Source organism: Phascolarctos cinereus, unplaced genomic scaffold (genome assembly GCF_003287225.1).
Source record: "Phascolarctos cinereus isolate Bilbo 61053 unplaced genomic scaffold, phaCin_HiC Scaffold_4;HRSCAF=312, whole genome shotgun sequence".
Classification (NCBI taxonomy): Eukaryota; Metazoa; Chordata; class Mammalia; order Diprotodontia; family Phascolarctidae; genus Phascolarctos; species Phascolarctos cinereus.
This window is the reverse complement of record NW_027555847.1, coordinates 203,286,062-203,306,305: the sequence shown is the minus strand read 5'-3', so window position 1 is coordinate 203,306,305 and position 20,244 is coordinate 203,286,062. Positions and strand designations below refer to the sequence as shown.

The 20,244-nt window shown below is 35.7% G+C and overlaps 1 protein-coding gene across 4 annotated transcripts in view; it reads right to left on the bottom strand.

Moving 5' to 3' along the window:
* Positions 1-2,666: 2,666 nt before the first annotated feature.
* Positions 2,667-20,244, bottom strand: part of INIP (INTS3 and NABP interacting protein) — a 47,308-nt gene continuing 29,730 nt past the window's right edge. For all 4 annotated transcript variants that reach the window (XM_020972447.2, XM_020972448.2, XM_020972449.1 and 1 more), the window contains 3 exons: positions 7,235-7,337; positions 5,603-5,693; positions 2,667-3,372 (listed from right to left, as the gene is read on the bottom strand). In XM_020972447.2, the coding sequence (XP_020828106.1) occupies positions 3,277-3,372; positions 5,603-5,693; positions 7,235-7,337 (290 nt within the window). In that variant the 3' untranslated portion in view covers positions 2,667-3,276. The remainder of the gene's footprint in view (positions 3,373-5,602; positions 5,694-7,234; positions 7,338-20,244) is intronic.

Genomic DNA, 20,244 nt, shown 5'->3' with positions numbered 1-20,244 from the left:
ATCCCGTTAGGCCCATGTACATACAGTATGTATTTTAAAAATATGTTTATATTTAAAAGGATTTTGTGATTCTTATAGCCAAGTTCAATTCTTTGTAATGTTGTGGCTGAATTTTGTAGGTTTGATTATTGTTATTCATTAAGATACATTGTAGCTCCTAAATTTGTTTTATAATCTTGGTTGCTAGGTGGCACAGAGAATAGAGTGCCAGGCCTGAAGTCGGGAAGACTAAGTTCAAATCCAGCCTCAGACTAGCTGTGCGACTCTGGGCAAGTCACTTAACCCTGTTTGCCTCAATCCACTCATCTGTAAAATGAGCTGGAGAAGAAAACAGCATACCACTTCAGCATCTTTGCCAAGAAAACTCCAAAATGAGTCATGAACAGTTGGACATGAATGAAAAACAACTATAACAAAAGCAGTCTTTCGATCTAATGTCTCACAAGTACTCTGTTTGAGCACTGTACAGAAAACTTGAGGATATAATAAAGAACTAGAAGAAATATTCCCTGCAACCCAATGGGGGAGAAATAATTAAACATACATAAAACAAGCATAAAATTACATATAAAGAAAGCATCAAAAAGTATAAGCTAACAAAGAAGCTGGAGCTTGGTTCTGGGGGATGACAAACGCATCTATTACCAAGCTTCATGAGTTAGAGGAGGAAAGGACATTAAGGTTAAATACAAGGGTTCTTAACTTTTAATATGTGTGTGTCATGGACTCCTTTGACAATCTGGTGAAGCCGACTGACCCATTCTCAGAATAATGTTTTTTAAAAGCATAAAATTAAATATATAGGATTGCAAAGGAATTATAAAGTTGCAAAGGGTTATTGTGAAGGTCAAATGAGATAGTATTGTAAAGCACTTAGCACAGTGCCTAGTATACAGTAGGCTATAGTAGGCACTTAATAAATACTTGTCATCTACTACACACCCCACCCTCTGGAAACTAATTATATTTTAATATAGTACACAAAATATTTTAAAAACAAGTTTACTGACCTGTAGTTCAGAACACTGATCTCATCCAGTCCTCTTATTTTATATATGAAAAAAGAGCAGTACAGAGGAAACTATACTGGATTGAGGTCCAACTCAAAAAGGCAGTGTTTTTTCTGATATATCATGTCAACTTATCCCTTATGTGGAAAAGTTTCCTCCTGAAATCCCGCCATTGAGGATACAGTTGCAAGGGGGAGCAGCTGACTGCACTTCTGTGAGAGCTATTTAGGGGCACCAGGTAGTAGTCAGGATATTGACATGTGTAGTTTTGAAAGGGCAAAGCGCTGTGTTTTTAAAAGGAAAAGAGCAGGGGCCATAATGAATATGTTCACATAAGAAAGGGAATATAGTTGCAATTAAGTAGGTATTTCAGGTGTGGTCTAACAGGTAAAAAGGAGAATGAGGGCAAAGGCTAGGAGGCCTTGGCACTATGGAACCTTTCCATGAGCTTCTCCTAAAAAATGGCCACTTGGTGTATGTACACTGGGGTAGAGCCTGTGGTCTGGTTGTGAGTGCCTCTACCAAGAGTATATCAGTAAGGGGTAAATAATGATGAAAGCCAGAATTTTTTTTTAATATAATTAATGTGCATTATCAGTAGCTGAGATTGCCTTTGGGCTTATTTCTGTAGGAGGTTGCCTAGGGTGGGTAAGAAGACATGGGTGAGGTAACTTAAGAGCCAGAGGACCCAGGATTGCAGTTCTGCCATTTACAACTTGTGTGACAATGGACAAATCATTTAAGCTCTAAGACCCTTAGTTTCTTCTTCTATAAAATGAGAGGGTTAGACTAGATGACCTCTAAGGTTCTTTCTAACTCTAAAAATATGATCCTTTGCTGAGAAGGATATTAGTAAGAATGAAGGGAACAAAACCAAACAGTGAGAGTGGTCCATAGATAGGATCCAAATTTGGTCATCTCCTTTCATACCTAATGACCTTTCTGGAATATAATAACGTTTTCCTTTAAATTAATTTTAAATTATTTGAAAAATTAAGTATACAAATCAATGGAATGTTAAATGAAAAGATACGCTGGAGAACTCAACCTGTTTGTAGCTGGTGAGAGCCCTGGACTAAGATTAAGGTCATAAATTTGAACCCCAGCTTCATCATTTTTTTTTGTATTCCATTGCCACAGACTATTTCTCTTACCTGACCCAGTGATACATGTTGCTTGGATTTTCAAGACTGGAAAATTATCTGAAGAAGGTGCCCAAGAACTGCTTCAGGTATTGCTACAGCAAATTCAGACACAGACTCACATAAAAAAGCTCAACTTCCTATTGGTGCATTTTCTAATCTAAAATATGGCCACTACCCTAGTGGAAAAATTGGCTAGGAAGTTGTATTAAGTTTGTGACCTTGCATAAGTCACTGAACTTCTCTGAATGCCAATTTACTATAAAATACAGGATTTATGATGGATGTCTGAATTCTTAAAGTACCTAGAGTCCCTCAGGAAAAACGTGCTCAAAATACTCTACAGAATTATGTAGATCTAACTCTAATTTTCATCTCTACCTTAAAGTAAGAAAAACAAAGAGGTAAATTGGCATATTAAGTTTTAAGCTACAACTGGAACTTTACATTTAGGTCCCATGACAACAGTGTTAGTAAACAGCATAATATACAACTCTCAAGAGTAACACCAAAGTTATTGTCACAGTAGCTTTTAATATCATGTGTTAACATCATTTACATAAATTCATATTTAAGAAATACTAAAAAATGCATAATACTAATTTGTAATTTAGACTAACTTCTCTCTTCTAGGATTAAAAGTGAGACTAGGAAAACCAGAGATGAGGCCACATAAAAGATTTCAGGACCATTCAGCGGGTACACTAATAACAGTCCAATAAAACACCAAGAAGAATGGATGTTTTCTCTGGCCAACCCTATTTGTTTAGAATGAAAAACGGCATTTCTTTAAAGTTAAGTACCTTATATAGTTTTTCTATATTCTAGTCTGTTCTCATTGTATACTTCATCTTACTTAAGAGTAAAAAAAGATTTAAAGCAAATAGGCATGTTGGTATAAATAAACGAAGTGCATTACAGAATGGTTATAGACTGTATATAACATGCACCATTTATGTACATTTCACCTTGCATAGATGTAAAGTGCCTTTCTTGTAACAAGGCATGAAATACAAAATCTCACCCAAAAAATGTGAGTCATTTCTAGCACAAAGTGAATCAGAATGACAGTAACTTTGGCAGTTCATTTTACAAACTGATTTTCCCCAATGCAAATATTTCCTTCATTCTGGGTCAAGCCGAGGTAAAACAGGAAGAATGAGATTTCCAAATGCAGAGTCCTGAGTTATGAAGTATCCCGAAGAATGTGCATGAGCATGCTGGAAAAAAGAAAGGGAAGATTAACAATCATAGTTTCTCAACAATAGGATTAAAATACATATAAAAGGAATTCAGGAAAAAACATGGAAAAGACTAACATGAACTAATATAATAAAGGACTAATAAAAGTGAGGACAGCCTAACCAGAAGAACAATATACACAATGATCACAATAATATAAACAAAAACAACAAAAAAATTCTTGTCGCAACAGTTTCTTAAATATGGTAACATTTATAGAGGTTTAATATTTATATTTAATACTGTATAACAGCAGTAAAAGATAGATATCTCAAATTAAATGTAATAATCAATCTTGGTGCTAAAGAATTGATGATGATGAAACACCTTTCCTTCTCAACAGGGACATGGAAGATTACAGGTACAGAATGTCGTATATGGTTATAGCCATTGTTGCCTGTTTTGCTTAACTTTTTCTTTGTTACAAGGAAGGTTTTGACAATGGGCATAGAGTGGAGGCCAGGGTGGGTGTATCAGAAAGTGACAATGGTGGAAAAAACAAAAGCCATCAATAACATTTTTAAGATGAGAAAAACCCTCATCTTTTCTAAAATGAAAGGATATTTTTAAAGCAGTTTTTGTGCTATTTATTTTGCCAATAAAAATGTCATAATCTAGTCATAACATTAATCAGCTGACCTAGGTACTCATGTAATTACCCTCGTAATCCCAGTCACCAAAGGAGTAATTATAAATGCTTTGTTCTCAAAATGGGGACAATTTTTTTTTTAGGCAATTGGAGTTAAGTGACTTGCTCAGGGTCACACAGCTAGTAAGTGTCAAGTGTTTGGTCTGAGGCCACATTTGAACCCAGGTCCTTCTGATTCCAGGGCCAGCACCCTATCCACTGAGCCACCCAGCTGCCCCTTATGGGGCAGATCTTGCAGTACCACCTCTTGGTGGGGAAAGCCAATGAAAGATCTTGAGCATATATAAAAAGATTCTGATTTGCACAGAAAATTTTCTAAGGCAACCTAGTACTAGAAAAGAACAAAATAAGCAGAAAAGTAATGATTTTGAAATTAGAGGAGAGGTCTATCTTCAAACTCTCCCTCAGTCTTCAACCTCTACTAATCTACTGGTTACTTCCCTAACTACCTTCAAATATGATCAAATAATTTTAGAAAAGCATTCACTAGACCCTACCATGCCCTCTCCTACTTTTCTCTAACTTTTAAGAAAAAGCTCTCTACCCTCATTGCCTCCATTATCTCTTCTCTCATTCATTTCTTAATACTTTGCAGTCTAGCTTCCAGCTCCATCATTCAACTGAAACTGCTCTGTACAAAGTTATCAATTTGCCAAATCTGACGTCTTCTCTCAGTCCTCATCCTTCTTGACCTTTTTGAGGCATTTGACACTATTACCCACAGTCTCCTCAGGGATAATTATCTCCTCTCCAGGTTTTTGTTATATTCTCTCCTTATATTCTCTTTCTCTGGCCATTTCTACTAAATCTCTTTCACTAATTCTTCATCTTTATCACACCAAATTATGGGTATATTCCAAGGTCCTGTCCTGGGCCCTTCTCCTCTGTCACTAAACTGTCCTGATGACTTCATCAACTCCCATTGGTTTGATGATCATTTCTACACACATGACTCTCAGATTTAAATGTCCAGCCTCACTCTCTTATTTAAAACTGAATGTCCTAGAGACATCTGAAATTCAACATGTCCACAACAGAACTCATTATCATTCCCCTCCCTGCCCCTATCTCATCCCCCTCTACCAAACTTTCCTATTTCTGTTAAGCTAACTGATTTGTTAGAGGTCACAGGACTAGTCAGTGACTGAGCAAGGACTAATGGAGCTGCTTAATTCCAGAATTAGTACTCTAATATAAAATGTTCATTGATGGCTTATTCAATTTCTTTTTCTGAAATGGGCTTATTTAAATATTTTATTTCCTCTTCTGTTAATCTGGGCAATTTATATTTTTATAAATATTCATCCATTTTACTTATATTGTCAGATTTATTGGCAATGTATGCAACATTTATATTGACATTAAATTCTAGGTAGAAAAATAAATCTAATGGCTAATATGCCCTAAAAAAAACTGAAGAAAGTGCAAAGAGAAAAGCAATCAGAAACAGCACCTTCAGTCCATATGTATAAAGGACTTACATAAACTGATGTCTAAGCCTAAGGTGTATTCAGAAGAATGCCCCCTTTCCCTCCCCACTCTTAGCAACATCTGCTCACCTGTAAGGCAGCCTTCTGCTGCGCGGCAATATGCTGCTGTTCAGCATGATCACGAAAATCCTTATTAAGGGGGGGCCTGGAGAGGGCAATGCTGAAAAAAACAAACCATTACTTGGCTACTTTCAAGGCACAGAACTAGTTATTCTTTACAAGCCACATTTTTCACTATATATGGTGTGTTCATGTGGAGATACAAAAGACCTTTCCAGAGCAAGGACTTTTTTTCCAGTTCACCAGGCCAATTTTACTATAGTCATGAAATCAAAGCTACATGAAATTTTGGGCTTTCAAACTATCACTAACTCTACTGAATTATTTTTAAAAAGCAGTTCATGAATAGTTCAGACAGAACAAAACCACATTTTTATTTGTGCAAGTATTAAGTTACATTTATAATATGACACAGAATTTAGGTGGTGAAGATGGTGATCTACTAGGAATAGAAGCTGATGACTTACCAGAACCCATCTCTCAGCAACCTAAAAAACCATCTCTGTCATAGTGACTACAACTAAATTCCCACAAGCCCTTTTCACTTCTGAAAAGAAAACTGATAAAATGGCAAATAATATGATGAGCTTTTCTTCAAATTCTTCTGGAGGAAAAAACTCCCATCATATAATTGTCTAGGCTAAAAAGCCCAATAATACTGTACTCCTGGAATGTGTTTAGAAAACGCCAAAAAAAAAAAAAAAAAGAAGACGCCAAAACTGTCAGCTAAAACCAAACGATTCAATCCACTGTTACTCTGGTTAGTAAAAGTGCAAATAACCAGAATGATGTCTTTTTCACAAAAATGACCAGTTATTTTGACACCATATAAATATCCCTGTTGTGAGAAATGATGTCTCAGAAGTGAAGCCTCCTCAAAGGGTTAATAGTTCTTGTTAATAATTCTCATGAAGAGTAACAATTGGGAGATCGCTGGTCATTTGGAGAGAGCTGTCTCAGTTAAATGATAAGATCAGAAGCCAGATAGTAAGAGGTTAAGAAGAGAGTGAGAGGAGAGAAATTGGAGGCACCTGTTGTAGATGGCCTTCTCAAGGAATTTAGTTGTATTGTTGAAACACTCCCTTCTGACCTTGTCAAACATCCCCCCCATCCCAAGCTTCCCTCAGACCCTGTTTGTTTGTTTTTTTTAAGCTCGTAGCAGAAAGAATAGCCTTACCCCCAACCTAAACTGTTTTCCCTTGCAAAACTTTCCTCCTTTTTGTTGCTGGGGAAGATTTCCGTGAACAGATTGTGCCCCCTGAAGCCCAGCCAATGGGATAAGGGGAAGAGAGTAAGGGAGAAGGAGGTCCAGTTAGAGTATAAATAAGCTTTGCTTTCTGTAACCAACTTGTACTCCCTGGCCGGCACCATTAGTGAGAAGAGGTGCGGTACCTTTTCTCATGAGAAAGTAATAAACTCCTTTCTGTTTTCAAGGTGTCTAAGTCTTTGTTTTGATTTTGAGTAGTGGTCTCTGTCCAACACATTGTGATTCCTTCTTTAAAAATATGAGTGCTGAACACAGCATCTTGTTTCGTAAAAAATAAAAATTTTTTCAGTTTTTTGAAGGATTCACAATAACCTACTGTAGATCACGGCTTCAGGTTTTGAGACACACTGGCATCCAATTTGTATATACAGTACCTGGCTCCAGGATGATTTGTTGAAGATTGGTTTTGCATAAGTAATTTCCTTTTCTCCTTGTCTAGTTCTGCCAGGATTGCTACTCGATTCTTATTTTGAAAACCTAGGGGAAATAAGGAATAAGAAAATTTTAATCTTATTTTATGACCCAAGGCCACCTATAACTTTGAAATTAAAACTTCTACTCTTTATGGCATTGTGATTAATTCATTATTTGTTTGGCTCTGCTTATATTAAACTTGCTTTCTCTAGACAGGTATTACGTTTTCTTTCTTTAAGTGTTATTAAGAAAAATTAAGAGAATTTTACCAATTTCAGTTACAAAACAGACATTCTATATACATACACATAGTGCTCTGTTCTAGTTTACTCTATTCTCCTACATAAACTTTCCTCTTCAAGTTAAATTGTTTTTCTAAAAGTTTTAATCACCAAGGTAGCAGTCATACCTTTTGTATCTTTGATTCTATGTAACCACTACTAGACCTGCTCCCTACCCCCAAAGGGATCAAGAAAGGAAAAAAAAGGACCCATATGTATAAAAGTATGACACCTCTTCTTGTAGTGACAAAGAAAAGGAAACTAAAAGGAATCTATCAATTAGGTAATGGCTAAACAAATTATAGTATATTAATATAATGTAATATTATTATGAGGGCAGCTAAGTGGCACAATGGATAGATAAAGAGCCAGCCCTGGAGTCATGAAGACTCATCTTGAGTTCAAATCTGGCCTCAGATACTTACTAGCTGTGTGACCCTGGGCAAGTCATTTAACCCTGTTTGCCCCAGTTTCCTCATCTATAAAATGAGCTGGAAAAGGAAATGGCAAATCACTCCACTGTCTCTGCCAAAAAAAAACCCAAATGGGGTCATGAAGAGTTGGACATGATTGAAACAAATGAACGACAATAGTATCGTGCCATAAGAAATGATGAAAGGAACAGTTTCAAAGAAACCTGGGAAGACTTGTATGAAGTAAAAGTGAAACAGAAACTGGAGAACAATTTATATAGTAGCAACATTATAATGACAACTCTGAAAGACTTTAGAACTTTTCATCAACCAACCCTGTTCCAGAAGACTCATGATGAAGCATTCTACCTACTTTGTGACAGAGAGTTTATGGACTAAAGAAGCAGAATAAGACATAGTTTTAGACATTGCCAATGTGGGAATTTGCTTTGTTCCACTACACATATTTTGTTACAAGGGTTTTGGTGTTTTTTTGTTGTCATTGTTGTTTGTTTTTGGCTAGGCAAAGGAGTTAAATTTGCCTAGGGTGACACAGCTAGTAAATGTCAAGTGTCTGAGGCCAAATTTGAACTCAGGCCCTCCGGTCTCCAGGGCTGGTGCTCTATCCACTGCACCACCTAGCTGCCCCTAAGTTTGTGTTACAGGGAACCACGGAAACTTTTTTTTTTTTGTGAGGCAAGTGGGGTTACGTGACTTACCCAGAGTCACAGAGCTAGTGAGCGTTATGTGTCTGAGGCCAAATTTGAACTCAGGCCCTCCTGACTCCAGGGCCAGTGCTCTACCCACTGTACCACCTAGCTGCCCCAAGGGTTTTGTTTTTCTTTTTTTTTTTTCCCCAACTGGGTGGCAGAAGGTAGGAAGGATAGAAAGAGTAGTGATAAACACCCCTCCCCCAGATCAGAGAACAAAAGAAAGGTCAGAAGGAATCACAGACAAGCAGGGCAGCTTTGAAAGTTTACATTTAGCAATCATCAAAACTACTTGGTACTGGTTAAGAAATAGAGGAGTGGATCAGTGAAATAAGTGAGGTACACAAGACACAGTAGTCTATAGTAATCTTTGACAAACCTAAAGACCCCAGCTTCTGGGATAAGAACTCACTATTTGGGGGCAGCTAGGTGGCGCAGCGGATAAAGTACCAGCCCTGGATTCAGGAGGACCTGAGTTCAAATCCAGCCTCAGACACATAACACTTACTAGCTATGTGACCCTGGGCAAGTCACTTAAACCCACTGCCTAACCAAAAAAGAAAAAAAAAAGAACTCACTATTTGACAAAAACTGCTGGGAAAACTGGAAAAGCATATGGCAGAAACTAGGCATGGACCAAAATCTTATACTCTATACCAAAATAAAGTCAAAATGGGTACATGATTTAGATATAAAGGCTGATAGTATAAGTAAACTGGGAGAGCAAGGAATAGTTTACTGTTAGATTTATGGAAAACAGAAGAATATATGACCAAATAAGAGAGAACATTATGAAATGCAACATGGATAATTTTGATTACATTAAATTGAAAAGTTTTTGCACAAAGCCAATGCAACCAAGATTAGGAGGGAAGCAGAAAACTGGGAAAGAATTTTTAGAACCAGTGTCTCTGATAAGGATGAACTAAGTTAAATTTATAAGAATACAAGTCATTCCCCAACTGATAAATGGTCAAAGGATATGAACAAGTAGTTTTCAGATGAAGAAACGAAATCTATCTATAATTATATGAAAAAAGGTTCTAAATCACTATTATCAGAGAAATGCAAACCAAAACAACTATGAGGTACCATAACACACCTATCAGGTTGGCTAACATGACAAAACAGGAAAATGTTGGAGAAGATGTGGGAAAATTGGAACTAAATTAATATATCGTTGGTGGAATTGTGAATTGATCCAACCATTTTGGAGAGCAATTTGGAACTATGGCCCAAAGTGCTACAAAAATACACATATCCTTTGACCCAGCAATAGAACTTCGACGACTGTATCCCGAAGAGATCATAAAAATGGGGAAAGAATCCACATATACAAAAATATTTATAGCAGCTCTATATACAGTGGCAAAGAATTGGAAATTGAGGGGACACCCATCAATTGGGGAATGGCTGAACGAGTCATGGTATATGAATGTAATAATAGACTATTGTGCTGTAAGAAATGATGAGCAGGTGGACTTCAGAAAAACCTGGAAAGACTTGTATGGAGTGATGCTGAGTGAAGTAAGCAGAACCAAGAGAACGCTATACACAGTAACAGTCAAACTGTGCAATGACTAACTTTGATAGTCACAACTCTTCTCAGAAATGCAAGGATCTAAGACATCTCCAAAAGTTTCATGATAGAAAATATTATCTACATCCAGTTTCAATTGAGATCGAAGCACACTATTTGCTCTTTTTTTTCTTCTGTTTTGTTTTTTCTTTCTAGTGGTTCTTCCTATTGGTTCTAATTCTTCTTTACAACATGACTAATGTGAAAATATGTTTAATAGGAATGTATAGCTCTATGCGATAGCCTTGTAGTTTCACATATACAATCCCCTCCTATTTCACAATTAATATGAAAATGCTCATTTTATTTGGTGTTTAAATTCATTATTATTAAAATAAAATTTTTTAAAATGTTTAATTCTATGATTCATGACTCTCTGGTAGTCGATAAAATACATTCCTCTTTCCCAAATCCTTAAAGACTAAGTCTTAATTTTGTTCTTCCTTGATTCCTTATTTTATCTCTAGAACAATAAAATAAATGCCAATTTCAACAAATCTCTGAAACTAAATGGAGTCTGGCTCACCTCCAGGAAGCAAACTGAATGCTATTAGTTGTTCGATTTATTTGGGGCCATCAGTCTATGCTGAAAAGGATACTGATTTACATCACAAACATAAGATTATAGATTTAGAGCCCTCCATAAGACTTTATAGATGAGGCATCTGAGGCCCAGAAAAATGAAGTAACTCAGCTTGCCCATTTGATTAACTTTTGTCTCAAATGCTATTATCCATCAATAATCAAATAAAGGCATCACTACTATTTGAAAAATCAGTGTTGAAAATGCTAACAGGAGCAGCTAGGTGGCTCAGTGAATAGAGCACCAGCCCTGGAGTCAGGAGGACCTGAGTTCAAATCCGGCCTCAGCTAGTTGCCTAGCTCCCCAGTCCCCAAAAAATGTGCTAACATGCAGTAAAGGAACCCTCTTTCTGTTGCAAAGGAAACAGACCTTTATTAGAGTACCCTATTCAATCTGGAGTTCTACAATCACGCAAACTAGTAGAAAATCACAGAAAGGGAGACTTTTTATTACATGACCAAGAAGATGGTAGATAATGTTTCCAACCCAAAACAAAAAAAGGGGAGGTAGAGTGAAGGGGTGAAGAATTATGTATCAGATATGAAGTAACTAAACCTAAATTCACAAGACAAAAGGTCAGAGACGTAACAACCAACTCAGCATCCCCAACTCACTCTGCACACAGGCACAGTAAGCATAAGCAACTTTGTAAAATTTTTACTTCAGATTACAGCTATAGTCAGTCCCCTCCTGCAGAGAAATGACTATGATCACCACACAATGAATTGCAGACACTGATTCTACCCAGCCACTGGAAGGAAGGAAAGGGGAAAGAGGAAGTGAAAAATATAAGAAACACAAAGCCCCAATCTAGACGGAAAATAGCTTAATCCAACTGGGGAAAGTATCTCCCCTGCCAAAGTATATTCTGGACAGGGATCTGTACAGGCTCCCATAGTAATGAGCCTCAGGCATTTGTGCAGCAATGCAAAGCGAAGGAGTCAAAACAAAAACTAAGACAAGTGACTGTGAATATAAGAAAAAAGAACGAAAGAACAAAAAGGAGAATGCCTTAATAAAAACCTAGCTCACAAGCACATAAACTAATACAGAAACTCATAATGGCAGAAGGAACAATGAGTAAAAAACTCAAAGAGAGGCCACGATGGTGGAATCCTAATAAAGCTGCCCCCATCTTCAATATTCAAACTTCCTTATGGGCCTCACTGAACAGCAGGCATGTCCTAATTTAACCACACAATCTGGCTTTAACCATATCACCCCCTCTAGACTCAATCATAGGCCTCAGACAGTAGGCCCACTGCCCTGCCCCCAACCCAATATCCTAACTTCCTCATATATGCCTTACTGCCTCACAAGAACAGCAGGCATGTCCATGAACTCATACCCCACCAGAACAGAAGACATGTCCATGTGATGGAACCCTAGCCACTGCCCTTAGCTAACCACTGGCCCCAGACCCATTCCTCACATTTCTCACAGAAACAACAAGTGCGTCCATGCACTCAACCACAGCCACATCCATCTAATCTCAGGACCACAAAAGCCAGTGAATCAGAAAGCAGCACCACCAGGATGCCCCAGCAGGATGTGAACCCCAAAACAATAGAAGAGACTTTCCCTAAGTAGGCACCTGCCCAGTAATAGCAAAAGATGTCCTTTAGGTGAACTTATAAAGTAGAGAGGCTTATAAAAATATTTTTATCTTACCTACATGCCCCCCCAAATGGGTTTTTCTGTATGCATTGTGGATGCATTGTGGGTAATTGCATGCATAGTTCTACTGAGGCTGGGACCTCTCTGCTATTACTCAATTCCATGACAAATCCCTCCTGCCTTTTTAATACTCATAATTTCTGTTATGTAATCAGCATCATTATAGCATAAAATTGCCTGTCTTGTCCTGCTGAAATTGCCAATTTCTTTTTGGAACACAGCCCAATTATGAGAGGCATCACTCAATAAATGCCTTTGCTTAGGATGGAGATGGTCTGAGTCTTAATTCTTTGGAGATGACCCCCACAACACACCATGAAATCACAACCGCCAGACCTTTATAACAAATAAATCTTATTTTTCTAGAAAGAAAAAATGAACCAAAATTCCTTGATCAAAGAAAGAATTGCATTGGATGCAGCGAATGCAGTTCTTAGGGGAAGTTTTATATCTCTAAATGCTTACATAAATAAAATAGAAAAAGAGGAGATTAATGAATTGGGCATACAACTAAAAAAACTAGAAAAAGAACAACTTAAAAATCCTCAACTAAACACCAAATTAGAAATATTGAAAACCAAAGGAAAAATTAAAATTGAAATTAAAAAACTATTGAACTAATAAATAAAACTAAGAGCTGGTTTTATGAAAAAACCAATAAAATAGATAAACCTTTGGTTAATTTAATTTAAAAAAAGAAAGAAAACCAAATTACTAGTATCAAGAATGAAAAGGGTGAAGCTACCACCAAGGAAGAGGAAATTAAAACAATAATTAGGAATTATTTTGCCCAACTACATGCCAACAAATTTGACAATCTTAGTGAAATGGATACATATTTACAAAAATATAATTGCCCAGATTAACTGAAGAGGAAGTAAAATACTTAAATAACCCCATCTCAGAAAAAGAAATTGAACAAGCCATTGATGAACTCCCTAGGAAAAATCTCCAGGGCCAGATGGATTTACATGCAAATTCTATCAAACATTTAAGAACAATTAATTCCAATACATAGACTATTTGGGAAAATAGGTGAAGAAGGAGTCTTACCAAATTCTTTTATGATACAAATATGGTGTTGATACCTAAACCAGGAAGAGTCAAAATAGAGAAAGAAAATTATAGACCAATTTCTCTAATGAATATAGATGCAAAAATTTTAAACAAAATACTAAATAGATTGCAGCAACTTATCACAAGAATAATACACTATGACCAGGTAGGATTTATACCAGGAATGCAGGGCTGGTTCAATATTAGGAAAACTATCAGCATCATTGAGCATATCAACAACAAACCAACAGAAACCACATGATCATCTCAATAGATGCAGAAAAAGCTTTTGATAAAATACAACACCCATTCCTATTAAAAACACTAGAAAGCATAGGTATAAATGGAGTCTTCCTTAAAATAATAAATAGCATATATCTAAAACTTTCAGCAAGCATTATATGTAATGGGGACAGGCTAGAAGCATTTCCAATAAGATCGGGGTGAAACAAGGATGTCCATTATCACCACTGTTATTCAATATTGTACTGGAAACTTAGCTTTAGCAATAAGAGAAGAAAAAGAAATTGAAGGCATTAGAATAGGCAAAGAAGAAACAAAGCTATCACTCTTTGCAGATGACATGATGATATACTTAGAGAATCCTAGAGAATCAAGTAAAAAACTACTTGAAATAATAAACAACTTTAGCAAAGTTGCAGGCTATAAAATAAACCCACATAAATCATCAGCATTTCTATATATTACCAACAAAGCCCAACAGCAAGAGATAGAAAGAGAAATCCCATTTAAACTTACTGTAGACATTATAAAATATTTAGGAGTCTACCTACTGAAACAAACCCAGGAACTCTATGAACACAATTACAAAACACTTTTCACACAAATAAAATCAGATCTAAATAATTGGAAAAACATCAGTTGCTCATGGGTAGGCCGAGCTAATATAATAAAAATGACAATCCTACCTAAGCTAATTTACTTATTCAGTGCCATACCAATCAAACTACCAAAAAATTATTTTATAGAGTTAGAAAAAATAATAACAAGATTCATTTGGAAAAACAAAAGGTCCAGAATATCAAAGGAACTAATGAAAAGAAATGCAGGGGAAGATGGCCTAGCAATTCCAGATCTTAAATTGTATTATAAAGCAGCAATCATCAAAACTGCTTGGTACTGGCTAAGAAATAAGGAGGTGGATCAGTGGAATAGGTTAAATATGCAAGACACAGTAGTCAATGACTTATAGTAATCTATTATTTGATAAACCCAAAGACCCCAGCTTCTGGGATAAGAACCCATTCTTTGAAAAAAAACATGCTGGGAAAACTGGAAAAGAGTATGGCAGAAACTAGGCATAGACCCAAATCTCACACCATATACCAAAATAAAGTCAAAATGGGTTCATGACTTAGATATAAAGGCTGATACCATAAGTAAACTGGGAGAACAAGGAATAGTTTACCTATCAGATCTATGGAGAACAGAAGAATTCATGACCAAAGAGGACATAGAGAACATTATGAAAAGCATAATGGATAACTTTGATTACATTAAATTGAAAAGCAAAGCCAATGCAATTAAAATTAGAAGGAAGGTAAAAAATTGGGAAAGAATTTTTACAACCAGTCTCTCTGATAAGGGCCGCATTTCAAAAATATATAGAGAATTAAGTCAAATCTATAAGAATACAAGCCATTCCCCAATTGATAAATGGTCAAAGGATATGAACAGGCAGTTCTCAGAGGAAGAAACTAAACCTACCTATAGTCATATGAAAAAATGCTCTAAATCATTATTGATTAGAGAAATGCAAATCAAAACAACTCTGAGGTACCATATCACACCTATCAGATTGGCCAACATGGCAAAACAGGAAAATGATAAATGTTGGAGAAGATGTGGGAAAACTGGAACACTAATACATTGTTGGTGGAGTTGTGAAATGATCCAACCATTTTTAAGAACAATTTGGAACTATGCCCAAAGGGCTACAAAAATGTGCATACCCTTTGATCCATCAATAAGCACTTCTAGAACTATATCCCAAAGAGATCAAAAAAATGGGAAAAACCCACATGTCCAAAAATATTCACAGCAGCTCTTTTTGTGGTGGCAAAGAATTGGAAATTGAGAGGATGCCCATCAATTGGGGAATGGCTGAGCAAGTTGTGGTATACGTAATGGAATACTATTGTGCTATAAGAAATGATGAACAGGCTGACTTCAGAAAAACCTGGAAAGACCTATATGGTCTGATGCTGAGTGAAGTGAGCAGAACCAAGAGGACTTTGCACATAATAACAGCCGAGTTATGCAATGACTAATATTGTTAAACTGAACCCTTCTCAGCATTACGAGGATCTAAGACATCTCCAGAGGCCTCGGGATGGAAAATGCTGTCCACATCTAAAGAAAGAACTATGGAAGTTGAATCGCTCTCACTTATTTTTACCTTCTGTTGAGTTTTGTTTCATCTTACTGATGGTTCCTCCTATTCGTTTTAATTTTTACTTACGACTTCACTAATGTGAAAATATGTTTAATAGGAATGTAAATGTAAAGCCTATATCAGATTGTGTGCCATCTTGGGGAGGGTGGGGGGGAGGAAGGGGGAGAAAAATTTTCAACTTAAAAGAATATGGAAGTGATTGTTGATAAATCAAAATAAATTAATAAAATTTAAAAAAAAAAAGAAAGGAAGAATTCTGCAGACTCCCCAGAGATCATGAAATAGCAGTAAGAAAATCCAGAATGGCTTCAAAAGAGAAATAAAACTATTAAAAGAAGATAACAGGCATGCCAGTAGGTCAGAAATTGGAGCTTGAAACACAGAACTGAAAAAAGAAAAACAACAATATAAAGAGAATAAATGGAAAAAAATGTGAAGAAAAGCAGCCTAGCAGTATCAGATTTCAAAATACATTACAAATCAGTAATCATGAAAACTATCTAGTATGGCTAAGAAATAAAGTGGTGGATCAGTGGAATAAATTAGTTACATAATACAAAGTAGTAAGTGACCATAGTAATCTAGTGTTTGATAACCCAAAGATCCAAGATCTAGAGGCAAGAACTCACTATTTGGCAAAAATTGCTGGGAAAACTGGAAAGTAGCTGGGCAGAAACTAAGTACAGACCAACATTTCACACCATATACCAATATAAGGTCAAAATGGGTACATGATTTGGACATAAAAGAAGCAACTCAGGGGAGCATGGACAATTTTACCTGTCAGATCTATGGATAAGGGAAGAATTTATGACTAAACAAGAAATGGAGGACCAAAAGAAGCAAAATTTTAATTACATTAAATTTTTAAAAGTTTGTACAAAACCAATGCAGCCAAGATTAGAAAGAAAGTAGGAAATTGGAGGGAAATTTTTATAGCAACTTTCTCTGATAAAGGCCTTGTTTTTCAATACATAAGGAACTAAGTAAAATTTGTAAAAGAGCCAATTGATAAATGGTCAAATGATATGAACAGGCAGTTTTCAGAAGAAGAAATCAAAGCCACCCAGCTGGAGTCATGTGAAAAAAATGCTCTAAATCACCAATGATTAGAGAAATGTATATTAAAACAACTTGGAGGTACCACCAACCAATCAGTTGGGCTAACATGACAGAAAAGGAAAATGACAAATGCTAGAAGGGATGTAGAAAAATTGGGATACCAATGCACTGCTAGTAGAGTTGTGAACTGGTCCAACCATTCTGGAGACCAATTTGGAACCATGTTCAGAAGGAAATAAAACTGTGCATGCCCTTTGACCTAGCAATACCACTACTAGGTCTGTATCCCAAAGAGATTAAAGAAAAAGGAAAAGGACTTATACATACAAAAATATTTACAGCAGCTCTTTTTGTGGTAGCAAAGAACTGGAAATTGAGCAGATGCCCATCAACTGGGGAATGGCTGAACAAGCTGTGCTGTGTGATTGTGATGGAATACTATTATGCTATAAGAAATGATGAATAGGATGCAGTCAGGAAAAACCTGGGCAAACTTATCAAAGTAAAGTGAGAAAAACTAGGAGAAAAATAGCAATAATGTAACAATGATAAACTGTGAAAGACTCAGCTACTCTGATCAAGACAATGATCCAGGAGAACTCCGAAAGACTTAAAATGAAAAATGCTATCTACCTCCAGGGAGAGAACTGATGAACTCTTGAGTTCAGATTGAAGTATAATTTTTTCACTTTTTTTGTCCTTTTTTTTTGGCAACATGGCTAACTTGGAAATATGTTTTACATGATTTCACATGTAATTGATATCATATTGCTTGCCTTCTCAATGGGTGAGGGAGAGCCTCTGGGGAGGGAGAGAATTCGGAACCCAAATTTTTTTTTAAATGATACTACACTAAATAAATAACAAACTTTTTAAAAGAAGAACATTCTAAAAAGAAAAAAGAAAAAAAGAAAAACAAATACAGAGCTTAAAAGATGCAATGGACATTCTCTCCAAAGAAGTAGAGGTTCTAAAAGAGATGACAGATTTTTTTTTAAAAATGTAAATGGAAAAAAATTAGGCAAAAATAAGCAAAAGGCAACAATACCAAAAGTGTACATGAATTCTATGTAAGCCAAAGTAACTGATCTTGAAGACAGGATGCAGACGATAAGAATCAAAGGTGTCTCAGAAAAGCATGACAAATTAAAAAAAAGAAACAAAACGTGAAAGTCATATTGCAATAAATAATACAAAAAAATTGTCCATAACTTCTGAATAAAAATAACAAAGCAATTATTGATCAAATCTACAGATTAATGTGGAGGGGGAGTGGTTGAGGGACACTCATACTTCAAACTCCAATTATATTTCACAATCTATTTTCTCCCCACATTTTTCCTTCATACAGAGAGCCAGTCATTCTTTAAAACAAAAATAAAAATAACAAAGGAGAAAAAAGCATTTCTGACACCTAAATCAATGCTGACAATATATTCAGTGTTCCACATCCACAGAGGAACCCCACTACAAAAAACGGATGAAGGTGCATTGTTATATTGCTTCTTCAGGGTCAAGTTTGGTCATCATCATCAAATATACAGTTTTGTTTTTGTTGTCAATCTTGTTGGAATTATTTTATATATCGCATCAACATATATCTTCCTGTAGTTTTCATATTCATTGTTTCTTATAGCAAATATCTTACTAAACTCACATACCACAAGTTGTTAAGCCATTCCAAATCAATAAGTATCCACTTTGTTTCCACTTCACTGCTACCCTACAAAAGTAATGTTTCAAATATTTTAGTGTATATTGACACTTTCTATCTTTGACTTTGGGGGGGGAGAAGATGACACATAAAGTACTATATAAGCATGAGTTATTATTATAAGTGTAACTCACCTTATGTAATAAATGTGGTCCTGAAAATTCATGTATTGGTAAATTGAATTATTTCTCAGCGTACTGGAGGAGCCTATTCTAAATGAAGTTGGAGAAAGTTCTATTTAAAAGAATCCTCTAGTTAATTCTTTGTGTTAAAAAATTACTTATAAAATAAGTAAGCATTCCCTAATGTAACTCTTTTGTATGTATGGGTTTCCAAAATAAGTTTCCTTACAGTAAGGTTCATGATACGGATATCCCATGGATAATATTATATAACAAGATTTCTGTGTCCATGACTAGGTTACATCTAGATTGATCTTCTGATTACAGGCCATTTTTCTAAGAAAATGGTTAAATACCAAAATCTTTGAGATTTTGAAAAAGGCAAATAAAAAATGAAAATAGGAAATTCTTTAACCACAGCCAGAAAAAAACATTTAGTGATTTCTAAATTAAAGTATGGCCAGCAAAACACTTTCCCACACTAGAAACTAGTGATATTCTGAATAATATCAATTTTCCTCAACATAATTTTGAGACAAAATGGTTTTGGAGGGTACCTTCAGTAATTACCATATTTAGAAATTAAGTACTGAAACACACCAATAAGGGAAATAAGAATTAAGCTACATAAAAAGTATTTTAACAATATTCACATAATCAAAACTGAGATTTTTCAAGTAATTCAACTTATATGAAATTATGCAAAAAAACAGCATGAAAATGACATTTCTGTCTTTGCAAATTTATTCTTATCAAATTGGTAACATGGGAAAGACCACATATTCTCGCTAAATCTTATTTTTTCCTCCTAGAGCACTTTAAAAACCATCAGGAAGGAAAATACAAAAACTCATAAGTAAAATGAGGAGGTTTTCTACCTTACCAATATTTTGCAGTTCCATATTTTTAAAATACTAAGTCTCAGCATAAAAAAAATGAAGGAAGATAACAATATTTTAAAAGGAGCAGAAAAGGTGGGGGCAGGTGGGGGAGGAGGGGAGAGACCCATGAAGGAGCAAGGCAAATAAGTCTGGAAAGTTTGGAGCAGAGCTGGGACAAAAGTGTGATATGGATGGTGCTGATCTTTCCTCAAATGGAGGTTGTAGGAACTCACCAATGGAAGAAATCACACTGGCCATTTTACACACACACACACACACACACACACACACACACACACACACACACACATACATATGCACACATATGTATACATGCATATATGTATATATATGTGTGTGTTTGTATATTTATATATGTTTTTATATACATACGTATATATGTTGGTTAGTTTTGTAGAACTTCATTTTCTTCCTCTTTTTTTAGAAAATTAATTTTTAGTTTAACATTCACTTCC